This window comes from Coffea arabica, chromosome 11c (assembly GCF_036785885.1).
Source record: "Coffea arabica cultivar ET-39 chromosome 11c, Coffea Arabica ET-39 HiFi, whole genome shotgun sequence".
Classification (NCBI taxonomy): domain Eukaryota; kingdom Viridiplantae; phylum Streptophyta; class Magnoliopsida; order Gentianales; family Rubiaceae; genus Coffea; species Coffea arabica.
The window spans coordinates 32,562,802-32,576,788 of record NC_092330.1 but is presented as its reverse complement, the minus strand read 5'-3'; the positions used below and the strand labels follow the sequence as shown (position 1 = coordinate 32,576,788).

The 13,987-nt window shown below is 34.1% G+C and overlaps 1 protein-coding gene across 1 annotated transcript; it reads left to right on the top strand.

Moving 5' to 3' along the window:
- The first annotated feature begins 7,421 nt into the window (after nucleotides 1–7,421).
- LOC113718390 (bifunctional dTDP-4-dehydrorhamnose 3,5-epimerase/dTDP-4-dehydrorhamnose reductase-like) lies at nucleotides 7,422–9,225 on the top strand. The gene is made up of 2 exons (XM_027243295.2): nucleotides 7,422–7,578; nucleotides 8,693–9,225. Exons 1-2 carry the CDS (start codon nucleotides 7,422–7,424, stop codon nucleotides 9,223–9,225), a joined length of 690 nt encoding a protein of 229 aa, XP_027099096.2.
- Nucleotides 9,226–13,987: the final 4,762 nt, after the last annotated feature.

Genomic DNA, 13,987 nt, shown 5'->3' with positions numbered 1-13,987 from the left:
ATCAGGACAACATCGTTCAATATAAACGCCACTGTTTCATCAAATATATACAAACACTTACTTTTTCATCATCTCATTTTCATCAAATGCTAGAGCACGGGAGTAGTTCAATAAAAATATCAACAGACCAGTCAATCCCGACTACTACAAATCGAAAGTTTCTGAAGCACACTTATCATCCAAAACCCATACCATAAGGATCTCTTTCTCAGTCTTTGCCTAACAAATCATGCACAGGGTGTGCAAACTCTCCTTCCTCATCAGCCACTGTGAAATCAGATACACTCCCCAAATTCCGATCAACAACACCAACGAGATATAGGTGTTCATGTTCGACACAAAACTGGAAGGACAAGATCAGTTGCAAGCGAAGTACTTTTTTTCAATGACGTGTCCGATCATCCTCCACTACTACAACACCTTGTATTCCTTCTTTAATAGCAAGAGGTGTCCATGGATAGTCAAATACAAGTTAGGAGATTTCAACATTAAAACAGGGATCAATATTTTCAAGATCAAGGCCTACATGAAATTGGCAACCACTAAAGTACTAGGCAAGATCCAATTTTGGCCATCGAGGACGTAAATACTCTCCGATCAATTCACCAAGAAAAATATAAACCCGTGGCACTGCAACTATGCCCCCAAATAGCCTACACTTTGTTAATCCATATCAGTAGTGGTCAGACCCACTATGCCTCATCTCCTAATTGGGACAGGCACTTCATTGGTCTAGATCCGCGCATCCACATCTGATATTGGATTTGAGTCTCGGCACAACGAATCAGATAGTGGATCTGATCCAAGTCCATCGGCATCGCAAGTGGACTTCCAGAGCAACTTGGACTATAATTTTTTTTAGAAGTAATCAATATCAATAGTTATATCAACTACCAAGGCCCACAATCAGTCCAATTTTAAATTTGGGGTCAAACCTCCAATTTAATTAGTCCATTGCGACCCAATCATATATTTCTTTACGTTTCACTACGCTTGTTCATGTAATAGGGGGTAGTTATCATGGAATAAATTAATTGTTCTATTATATATCCATTGTGCATAATATTTCATGTTTTTCAACTTAATTAGAAAATTAAGTTGTATAAATGAACAACTTGAATCAATATCCAATTGCAATTTCATTAATGATAGTACATCATTCGGGTATTCATATTTACAATAATGGAGTTTTTTAATATACTCTCTAATATTATGTACATTATCAGTGCATTCTCCTTGATGTTATTGTAACGTCCATCCGTCACAATTTCGTAATTCTTAAACTTAGTAAGGAATTTATTATTTTCGAAAAATACAATGTACCTATCTATGGATATCAGACCCCCTCATTACAACCTTTCACAACGATTTTCTCCCGCATCAGCTCACGAAATCGGCTAAACATATCATTGCGAACGTGAAGGTCTACTTTGAATCCGTGATTTTCCGTTACCTTACCAAACACATCCTGAAACTCGGGCTTACGCTGGTCATTAGGTTCACTGTCCAGAACGATGAACAAATCTAATACGCTATCAATTTGGCCACTTCGTTGGGCCACATTACCATTATTCATTAAAACAATATTCCTACCAATCAACAAGCTTCTATCGATGTTAATGAAAGTCACTTTGCACTTGTTATTATATCTATGTTCGCATTCCTGACCCAATTTCAAAAGTTTCATGTAATTGTGCCATACGGCATCACAAGCCATGCCTTCATCAAGGTCAAAGGTCTCATCGATGAGCCCCGTCTATGCAAAAGAGCGTTTTCTATTATGTACAAATAGCATTACGTGTTTCTCAATATTGACCCCGTACTGTTACTAGCACCCTTACTAGTGAACAGTCTCCTTAACATAATGGACCCCATCGGGGTCCTGAGAGCAAAGTATCTCTTCGTACTCTCTATTTTCTAGCATAACGACGAACAAATGTGTCATCACGCGCATCAATTTATATAACGTTATTTTATTGCATAACCTTTATGTCAATCACCAACAGTTTTTTTTCCTCTTCGACTATAGATTCCCTCTTATCCAAATATAGAACAATAATTTCTATACTTTACTGGATCAATAAAATTGGCTCAATCAATGCATGAATAATGCAAAAGAAAAAGTGTATGTCGCTGTCATTGTCAAGGATGATAAGAAAATGGCACTGGATGAGGGTCCCACACGACTGAACATGTCAGAGTTTCAATCAGAAATGCAGATGCTACTGTTGAAATTTAAACTGGAATTCAAATTTAAAATTATCCCCCTTAAGTCCTGTTGCTGACACAAGTCCAGATGATTTTGTCAAGATTATGACACGTATAAAGAGAAGAGAGAGAGAAAAATACAACTAAAATTGGAGATTTGGAGTCTTTCCTGTGCAATAGTCCTGTGTCAGAAGATTGCGCGATATACTACGTTTTGAATTACTATAGGTGTTAATCTTGATCCCTATCTTTTGATGTTTACAAAACAAATGGATGATACTAATATTTCTTCAAGATTCCATGAACAAGTGCAATTGAAAGGCAAAGTTTGCTGAAGCTGTCGGACGTTCAAGAAGTCAGGATCGGACGTCCGAAAGGATGAAGAACATCAAGAAGGAAACTCTGTCGGACGCACGCCTCGGACGCACATCGATCGCATCGGACGTCCGAGAAATTTCGCAAAGATTTGATGACTCTCTGTCGACGTTCGGACGCAGGGTTCGGACGTCCGACAGGTGGGTTGGACGCAGGGTTCGGACGTTCGACAGGTGGTTCGGACGTCCGACAGGCCAACGGCTAGTTTTGACAGCATTTAATATTTGACCGTTGGAGAGCCTTTTGGAGCCATTTCTCACCTTCTATAAACACCCCAAAGCACAAGATGACATAAGACTTTTGCCAACACAAAATACAAGCTTACAAGTGAGATTTTTGAGTAGAAAGATTCTTTGTTGGTTGTATAAGGGGTTGGGAAAGTTGGGTTGTGAGGTTGCTCAAGTGAAGGTTACTCTCTAGGAGGAGTAAAACCTTGGTGAAGGTAAACCAATCACTTGGAGTAGTAAAACTTTGGTGAAAGCTGCCTCATTTGTATAAAATAATTCTTAATTGGGTAAGTGATCTTTCAAATGTAGATTGTTGAGGGTTAACTAGAATAGTTGTAAAACTCCTTGACTCAACCAAAGAGTGTTTGGGGTGAGGAATGAGTGAGCCTTCACTTGTACATCTTGGTTAACATCGCCATCAATTGAAGAGGCTATTGGTTTGATATTTGGTTTGCATTTCTTATCTTTTCTCTTTAATTAAGTTTTCTTTATTGTGCTTAAATTTGATATATCTTTGTGCATCATTGTGAATTTGTTTGTACTCATTGGGTTGCACCCGGACCTTACAATTGGTATCAGAGCTTGGTCTCCTTGAGATTAATCTTAACCGCTTAGAGTAAAGATCATGGCAACCATAAAAGTTTCCTTTTTAGAAGGGCAATCTATTGATAGACCACCTATGTTTAATGGTTCTCATTTTAGCATGTGAAAACAAAGAATGATGATTTTCTTACAATCCGTTTATATTGAATTATGGTATGTGGTAGAAGATGGTCCTTATGAAACTAGAATAGTTGACTCTACCACTAATTTGAGTAGATTAAAGACTAGACAAGAATTGAATGAAAAAGACAAGAGATATCATTCCTTGAATGCCAAGGCCATGTATATATTGTACAATGCATTAGATGTAAGTGAATCTAGTAGGATTAAAGGTTGTAAATCAGCTAAAAATATTTGGGATAAATTGTGTGTATTTCATGAAGGTAACCAACATATTAAAGAACAAAAGAAATCTTTGCTTGTTTCTCAATATGAATTTTTTAAAATGCATCGTCTTGAAAATGTTGATAAGATGTGTAGTAGATTTTGTGACACTATTCAGGATCTTAAATTGCTTGGAAAAGAATATTTTTTGGGTGAGAAAAATAGAAAGATTTTGAATGCCTTGCCAAAAGAATGGGAAAGCAAAATAAATGCTATAGAAGAGGCAAAGGATTTAAATTCTATGTCCATTGAATCTCTTGTGAATTCCCTAATCTCTTATGAATTAAAGCTGAAATTCAAAGTGCAAGAGGAAGAAAATGCAAGAATGTATAAGAGAGGCATAGCTTTTAAAGCATCTCAAGTAGGGGATAACCCATCTTTCATGGGTAATGAAATCATGAAAGTGGACAATGATATAACTTCTCACATCAAAAGTTTCAAGAAGATCTTCAACAAGAGATGTTCAAGAGGAGATTGTAAAATTATATGGGATGAATGCAATTCAAAAAGAGAAAAAGAAGAGTTGGCCCAAATGGCACTAATGACCGTTGGAGAAGATAAGGTAAGTTCTTATCGCTCTTCTAGTGATGAAGATAATGAAGATGATGATGTGCAAATTCTTATGATTAAAATGCATAAAAGTTTGAAAAAATCTTATGCTAGAAACAAGGAGTTAAAACAGAAAATTAGTTTTTTACTTCGAGATAATGCAAATCTTTTTCAACAAAATAAAACGTTGAAAGCTGAAAATGATTATTTCAAGAAGAGTGAGACTGCTTTACATTTTGAACTTGATAGAAAAATAAAACTTTGTGATTTGCTCAAAAAGGAACAAGGTGATTTGAAAAGAAGAATGGATGGTCTAAATGAATTGCTTAAACACAAGAAACAAGTCTGTTTTCAAAAGAATAGGTTGAATTCTAATTCCAACGAATTTGCCATCCATAGGAGAAGACAAGTAAGATTTATTAAAGCTGTTCATGTAGATAACTCTTTGGTTATATGTAATTTTTGTTGTCAAAAAGGTCACATGAAAAGTGATTGTTATGTGAGAAAGAATATGAGAAGAGGCATGAAATGTATGTGGATAGTTAAACATGATGCTAACTTTAACAAATAGGATATTTTGTTAATCATTGCAGTGATTCTTGTTCACAATTTTTTTTGATATTTCTGATTCTTTGATCTGAGTTTTCGCTGATTTTTTTTTAATACTACTGAATTTGTATGATGACAAAAAGGGGGAGAAATGGATGCTATGTGTTAGGGGGAGTTATTCTGAAATGATAAGTTTGGTTGCAATGAGTGAGGGGGAGTCTATGCTCATATGCTCAATCTTTTTCTTTCCTTCCTTCCATCCATTATTTTGTCATTATCAAAAAGGGGGAGAATGTTAATCTTGATCCCTATCTTTTGATGTTTACAAAACAAATGGATGATACTAATATTTCTTCAAGATTTCATGAACAAGTGCAATTGAAAGGCAAAGTTTGCTGAAGCTGTCGGATGTTCAAGAAGTCAGGATCGGACGTCCGAAAGGATGAAGAACATCAAGAAGGAAACTCTGTCGGACGCACATCGATCGCATCGGACGTCCGAGAAATTTCGCAAAGATTTGATGACTCTCTGTCGACGTTCGGACGCAGGGTTCGGACGTCCGACAGGTGGGTTGGACGCAGGGTTCGGACGTTCGACAGGTGGTTCGGACGTCCGACAGGCCAACGGCTAGTTTTGACAGCATTTAATATTTGACCGTTGGAGAGGCTTTAGGAGCCATTTCTCACCTTCTATAAACATCCCAAAGCACAAGATGACACAAGACTTTTGCCAACACAAAATACAAGTTTACAAGTGAGATTTTTGAGTAGAAAGATTCTTTGTTGGTTGTATAAGAGGTTGGAAAAGTTGGGTTGTGAGGTTGCTCAAGTGAAGGTTACTCTCTAGGAGGAGTAAAACCTTGGTGAAGGTGAACCAATCACTTGGAGTAGTAAAACTTTGGTGAAGGCTGCCTCATTTGTATAAAATAGTTCTTAATTGGGTGAGTGATCTTTCAAGTGTAGATTGTTGAGGGTTAACTAGAATAGTTGTAAAACTCCTTGATTCAACCAAAGAGTGTTTGGGGTGAGGAAGGAGTGAGCCTTCACTTGTACATCTTGGTTAGCATCGCCATCAATTGAAGAGGCTATTGGTTTGATATTTGGTTTGCATTTCTTATCTTTTCTCTTTAATTAAGTTTTTTTTATTGTGCTTAAATTTGATATATCTTTGTGCATCATTGTGAATTTGTTTGTACTCATTGGGTTGCACCCGGACCTTACAATAGGTGTAGGTGAATCAAGTGTAAGTGTGCCATCAAAAAAATACTCCATCCGTCCCAAAATTTGGGACTTTTTTGGGAAACACATTTTTTATGTACAGTAGCATTATGGGGACACACTTATCTTATTCTTCCAATCGTACCCTTTGCTATTTACTAAAACAACAAGCTGCTGAGAACCACTTATATTGCCATTTAGTCACTTTGACTAAAAGACAAAAACAAGTTAAAGTAAAACACACAATCGTTTGTAACTCTAGCTATTTCTTTATCTATTTGGGTTTCATAAAATCAACAAGATAAGCTCCAGAAGATTGACAGCGGAAAAAGGTAAGATTTCTATGGTTCCATCTATCACTTTGTTGGTGCTTATCTTTTTTATTTTCGTTTTGTTTTATGATCTTTTGATCAATTTGAAGTAGATAATCTTGAGACTTAGCATAATTTAACTAATCTTTTATTTGGCACCATTTGTTATTGTTCCTTTTTTCCTTGAAATTTGGTGGTTTATTGAAAATTTGTAGATGCATTTTCTAAAACATTTTTGTTCTCACGTCTCTTATAAAAATATTTTGACAGTTGACAATTCTGGCATCTTTATACTATATATAATGAGATTATAGAGAGATTTGTCTATTGCACATATTTTGTTTGATAGTATTTTATAGTGAACATGGATGATCATAGTTTTCAAAATTATGAAATCTCTAGGCAAAAGTTGACAAATCAGCAAAGGCAAACCATGTTTGAAGCATTATTGCAATATAGTTATAGTAGGCAACTAGAAAGAGGAGTAACCAAAGTTATTGCAATTCAATTCAAAATCAGCATGAGGACAGTACAAAGAATTTGGGAAAGAGCAAAGTCTTCAATCACTAATGGAGATTCGGTTAACATCTCTCGCAGGTTTCCTAAGAGGGCAGGACGCAAGAGGGTAGAGATAAACTTCAACACTATCATGAAAATACCTCTACGGTGTCAAACAAGTATTCATTCTCTATCAACCAAAATAAAAGTTTCCAAGTCCACTCTTCATCGACGAATAAAAGAAGGTGTTATCAAACCACATTCAAATGCATTAAAGGCTCACCTTACTGATGACAATAAATTGGTAAGCTCAAATTTTGTTTGTCAATGCTTCAACAAGAGAGTCTTAATGATGCACCTGTTTTCAAAAACATGTTCAACATATATCATATCGATGAAAAGTGATTTTATATGACTAAAGAGTCTGAAAAATACTACCTGCATCCTGAAGAAGAACACCCTAAGAGTCTGAGAAATACTACCTACCTAATAGCCCTGATATGAATATTCTTGATATTGGGTATTTTAGAGCCATTCAATCACTTCAGCATCAAGAAGCACCCAACTCTATTGATGAACTAATTTCTGCTATTGAAAAGTCCTTCAATGAATTATCATCTGAAAGTCTCAATAATGTGTTCTTAACCTTACAACTATGTATGCTTGAGGTGATGAAGAATTTTGAAGGGAATAATTACAAAGTTCCACATATTGAGAAGCAACGGTTGATAAAAGATGGAAATCTTCCTTTGCAAATTGGATGCGATAAGGTGCTTATTGACAAAATCATCCATTATCTACAAGCATGACTGTACTAGTATTGGTTAGAATTTTCATGATATTTAAAATTTGCTAACTTCTAAATTATGATAAAGGTAGTGATAATGCTATCTAACTTATGATTGATTTCTTTTTCTCTATTTTGTTTTGAAGGTATATCAAGTCATGGATCAAGCTTCTGGATTTGGATTATGCTAATGTTTTTTGTGCAAAACAAGGGACTTGACTTTTGCTACTAATGCTTTTGTACATAACAGGGGACTTGACTTTTGCTACTAAGTTATTTTTTAGGGTTGTTTATAAGATTTGGCTGTTGCTCAAATCTATTTAGGGGCATAGATTTTGTATTTTGTTGATATGTATAGACAACCATGAATTCTTGGAAGCAATGAGTAGTAAACGTTGTTTTAGTCTTGATGCTTTCATATTAATCCCTTGCTTGGATGTTTAGGACTTCAACGTAATACGCACTAGTTGATCATTTTGTTTTTTTTCTTTGACATTTTTTTTTACTATATTTATTTGTTTGTTTGATACTAGAGGCAAATTTAAGAGCAAGAACACAAGCTATAGGACAAATTTTACCTTTTCTTTTTTCACCTTTACATTAAAAAATTAAATAGTGATAAACAAAAGGGTAATAAATGCATCTAGTATTCTTTATTTGTTTATCCAAAAAAAAACTTGATTTGTATTATTATAAGAAATTTGTTCTTTTGTTAAAAAAAGATAGAAAGACAAGAAACAAAACTTTCATTGCATCTGCAAACACTTGTGTAGCTTGAAAAAAGTAAAGAAAGAAAAAAAATGAAAAGTAAGGAAAAAGAAGAAAAAAAGAAAAAAAAACAAAGATTTGAAGTGCAAGAAAAAAAAAAGGAAATGAAAAACGCAAGGAGCTAAAGTTTTGATGATGTATTATGGCGGGGCCCTCCACAATTGTTTAGTGCAATATGATAGTATAATCTTGACTTTTAGTGCATACATTAATCAGGTATTGGGTATAAGGAAGAAGACAAGCCTAATTTTACTGGTTCATTCTACTCAAAAACCAAGGCCATGGTTGAAGAACTTTTGAAAGAATATGATAATGTATGCACCCTTAGAGTTCGAATGCCAATATCATCTGATCTTAATAACCCGCGCAACTTCATCACAAAGATTGCAAAGTATGACAAGGTTGTAAACATCCCCAACAGCATGACTGTGTTGGATGAACTTTTGCCAATTTCAATTGAAATGGCTAAGAGGAACTGCAAGGGCATATGGAACTTTACTAACCCAGGTGTTATAAGTCATAATGAGATATTAGAGATGTATAGGGACTACATTGATCCAAAATTCAAGTGGACAAATTTCACCCTTGAAGAACAGGCCAAGGTTATTGTAGCCCCTCGCAGTAATAATGAGATGGATGCATCCAAGCTGAAAAAGGAGTTTCTTGAATTATTATCCATCAGGGGATCTCTGATTAAGTATGTCTTTAAACCCAACAAGAAAAACTTGACTGCTGCAACTGCCATTTGACGTATCAAAAACATTATGGCCAATTTTCACTATATACTCAAGGAAAGAAAAGAAGTTGACCTAGATATCCCAAATTATGTAATAATGTTATCCTTTTGTTTTGTGGGTTATGCATGTGTATTTCTAAAATTGAAGTGTTCAAGTGATAGCATAAGTAAATTGCTCGGAGCATATTTTGTATCTGAAGATTACACTATTGGAACTGTAACATTATATTATACCTCTATAAGAAACTCTATTTATGTTTTCCCAATTCCCTTTAGGTTTTGTGTATGTGTGTGTAATTTACCTTCTAATAATGAATCTACACTCCTTTTGACTGCTTCTAGGGATAATAGTTACTATCATTGGCCTATGGGATTGTTTTGTAATTTGTCGGTCCAAATTGCATAATGAACCAATACAAAATCATTCAATTTATGTGGTCAAATTTTATTAGAGTATGATGGTAAACATCAAAGGGCATAGTGGATTTGATGCAGTAATGCTTTTCAATGCAATGGGCTGATTTTTAAATGAAATAACTTGAGATCTTTCCATAATGCAATTGCCTCCTTAACTAATTTTATGTTTGATGAATACTTTGTTGGATGTCGTACTGTTTTGATTTCTTGCCTTGGTCGCACTTCTCCTTGGTAAAGATTGGTATTTTTTGCCTTCACTGAACCAGCAATAGAAGATCAATGAGGCTGGAGCAAAATTGGTTTTGCCAGCAATGGAAGACCTATGAGCCTGGAGCAAAATTGGTTTAGTATCAACATTCGCACAATAATTAAATTGACAACGGACGCAATCTTTGAGTATCAGAAATACTTATTTTTGAGTGTCTAAAAAAATAATAATAATAATTTTGACTTTTCAATTGAAGGGCATAACTGAAAAGTAATTTTAAAAGTGATTTGACTTTTCAAAGTGACTCAAATTTTGGGACAAGCAAAAAGTGGAAATATGACATTAACAATGGGACGGAGGGAGTCATAAATATGAAAGATATGGCAGGATTCTTCAGGATCGTGAAAGATTGCGATATATAGCAGGTCGTGTTCTTGGGGACACATTTTGCTTATCGTATGGGCACTTGGAGATTCATTGCCAAATTGGATCTGCTCTTCAAACTAATTAATGGTCTTGAAGGAGACCCTTACAATGTCTAGAGAGGATCCCAGTTCAGTGAAGAGAAATTGAACCTGCTGCTAACACATGAAATGTGTATTCGGTGGAAGAAGTGGACCCCACACGTATAACATATAATATATTGTCTGTTTGGATTGGTCATTTTTGAAAAACAAGTTTTTCAACTACAATGCTACAGTAATACACAAACAAAAACAACTTCAAAAATACCAAAAACACAAAAAAAACCAACCTCAAAAATATAAAAAAAACTACTTCAAAAACACCAAAAACATAAAAAAATAACCTTAAAAAACACCAAAAATACAAAAAATAACCTAAAAAATAACTTCATCTATAGTAAAAGTTTTTCAACTATATTGCTACAATAAAATATTTCAAAAATAACCCCAAAAACAGCTAATCCAAACGGAGCAATAATTGTATATTACGGTATAAACATAACGTTTTTATATGTAGATAGGGATTCAATGTAGTAATACCACATGTGCTCAATGCGCAGTATTGGAATAAAAACACGTCAATCCATTTCATCTTGAAATTCAATGCGTACAAATTTGAAAGATGCATCGTTACAGTTTATCTAGATATAGGGTAACGAATTACACGCTAATTCTAAATTAATCAGACTGATAACATCATAATTATTTAATTATTTCATAATAAGGGCCCTAACTCTATCATTGATCTTACTGGAATTCACGTCCTTCAAGAATTACAGAGTTCTAAGTCGAATCCATACCCACATTTTGTTGAGGTTGAACTTCTTCTGAAAGTTATAATTTGTTCAAATTGACACCGATCAAGTGATTGGTATGGTTTAAAACGTGGTAAAATGGAGGGGATTCTTCTTGAATTCTCAAGAACAACTTCTTTGTTGCATTAAAGTTGAGAACATAGTACCCTTTGTTGCATCCATTGCGGTACATCAAGTAGCATCCACAGGCGAACCTAATTCCTTTGCTCTATTTTCTTTTCTTGGACAGGTGGTTACTGATCTTGATTTTTGGGGATGAACAAGGGATTTCAAGAAAATAGAATATGACATTCTACTTAGTCCAATTGGGAAGATCGCCGCGATCTAGTGTACTTAAATAGTTGTGATAGGAGGAGTTGGGTTCAGAATTGCAAAGCACGATTATTGAAAATTTTCCTTTTACCCTTTTAAATTTGGTATATTTACAATTGCAGGATCAATTTCGTTGGGCCCCAATGAATTCCTTCTAATATTTTAGAAATTAAGGATTCACGTCATCAATCATGTTATTCCAGATCTCATCACAGTGCTAAGTCAAATCAATGTAACCAGCATAGTAGTTGTAAGCCTGAGGATTCAGATTTCTAACCCAATATGTCTTACCAGTTCGATTTGGGTCTTCTATCATTATGGATGTAGGCCCATGGAACTTTGTATCAGGCCTAATTATATTTTGAATGGCCCATTAGATCAAGAAATTGGAAATATTTGGAGTCTCTGAAAAATTGGACCTGTATGATTTTGGTGATTTTTGAAATATTTTGTCCAGATTGCTAGACATCTAGGCCTGTTAATCGGATCTGATGAGTCGAGCTTTCATAAGTTTGAGGTCAATTCATTTAATTTACAACACCTTCAAAAATTTTAGGTCATGAATTTTGGATTAATAAATGTGAAACTTATACTCAAACTCACATAATATTCGGATTGTGAGTTTTATTCGAATTTAGTCCAAACTTACTTATTATTCCATTGTTTTAATATAATTGTTATAACTATTAAGTTGTAAAACTAATTTAACATTCACAAGGTTACAACATTAAAACTAAACATGAACAAGTAATAATTCTTAAAAAGCATATAAATCAAGAATTTTTTTAACAATATTTATATCTAATTCGTTCAAAATACATAAAAAATAGTAATAAATTATGAGTTATAAGCCAATATATTTTCAAATTTTAGAATTTTTCATAATCTTGTGACTTGAATTCAAATATGCTTGATGATTTGTGTTTCTAGACCAAAAGAAATCAATCAATATTATGCCAACACAAAAACTTACTCAATGAATAAGAAAAGTTAGAGTTTCAATTATGCATTACCAATATTTGCTCTCAAAAAAATTGGTAGAGGAGTTAATTTTAACTCTTGGACTAAGAAGGAACAGGTAGAGTAAACACTGCTTATTATTAGTCTAAATACCAACAATAAATCAAATTATTAATGAAAAAATTTTAAACATTATTACTAACTAGTAAAATCAGGGTCAAATTCTTGTACAAAATCAATCTTCTTTGGTGCATCGTTAATCCAATTCTAAGCACAAATTAGTGTTTCATTAGTAGAGGGCAGCAATGAGTTATGAAACTTGTTCAAAACACGTCCCCCTGTACTGAAAATACTCTCAGATGCAACTGAAGAAACAGGAATAGCATGGACAATATTGAAAACTTGGCTGCATGAGTTCTCCAATAATCCAATACATCAAATCATTCTTCATCGGGTTTGCTTGGATAGATCTTTTCGTCCAAATAAAAGTTCAACTTTGTCTTACTACAAGTGCTATCTTCCTCCTCGTTAAGATTATAAAAATCATCCATGTAATTCTTCTTTGCTGTGAAAAAAGTGCTGTTGCCTGCCCCTATAATTTTCTCCTTTTGTGAAGCAATATCCTGCTGATAATTCACTTCATAAGCTATTACATGCTCGATGAAAAGAATCTGAAGTGTTTTTTGAGCACGATGTAACATACATGGTGCCAAATATCTCTCATTGATCTTGCTAAAGATGGTCTTTAATTTTCTGATTTTAAACCTGAGATCTAAAACAAAAGCAACAGATAGCAAGATATTTAGCTTTTTTTCTAGTCAATATTTCTCAAATTTCACCAACATATTAGTTGCCAGCTTTCAAGAAGTGGACTATACTCTATAGAAGTTTCCCTTAATGACATAAATACACGATAAATTTCACTAAAAAAAAACATTAGCTATGCAATATTTGTTGCTAGAGAAAATTTTGTGACAGTGTAAAAATTTCTAGAAACCATGAACTATTCGAACTTTTTTCCAATCTTCAGCCAATGGAGGATTTTTGAAGCTCACATCATGAGTTTTCATGCAGTCATAAACTCTCCTATGATACAATGCATATTCAAACAGTAAGTATGTTGAATTTCACCTTATACATATATCTAAAGATAACATTTTGCCTCTGAAAATACATTCCTGGTCAGCATAGTGTAGAAACTTAAGTTTTCTCTTAGCAAATCATCTTACATATTTCACCGCATTCCTAATCCTATGAATACAATCATGAATCTCATCCAATGCTTCTTGAACAATCAAATTAAGAACATGACCCCAACCACGAACAATTAAATAATGCACCTCTAAATGAATAATGCTCTTGTAGGCATTTAGCAACAACATCACTAGTTGAAGTATTATCTATAATTATTGTACATATCTTATCAATACTCCACTCTAACAAGCAATTGATAATTATATCAGATAGATTCTTCCCTAATGCCTTCATTGGAACCAAGACAAAATTGATAATTTTTATGCATTTTTCAATGATTATTTATGAAATGAGCAGTCAATGCTATAAAAGGAAAATCCATTTTAGATGTCCAAGTATCTGTTG

What these genes read in the sequence shown, in the direction of transcription:
- LOC113718390 (XM_027243295.2), top strand. Translation starts at nt 7,422, where the DNA reads ATGAATATTCTTGATATTGGGTATTTTAGAGCCATTCAATCACTTCAG. An exon ending in GTTCTTAACCTTACAACTAT is followed by an intron (nt 7,579 to 8,692) that starts GTATGCTTGAGG and finishes TACATTAATCAG; the next exon opens with GTATTGGGTATAAGGAAGAA.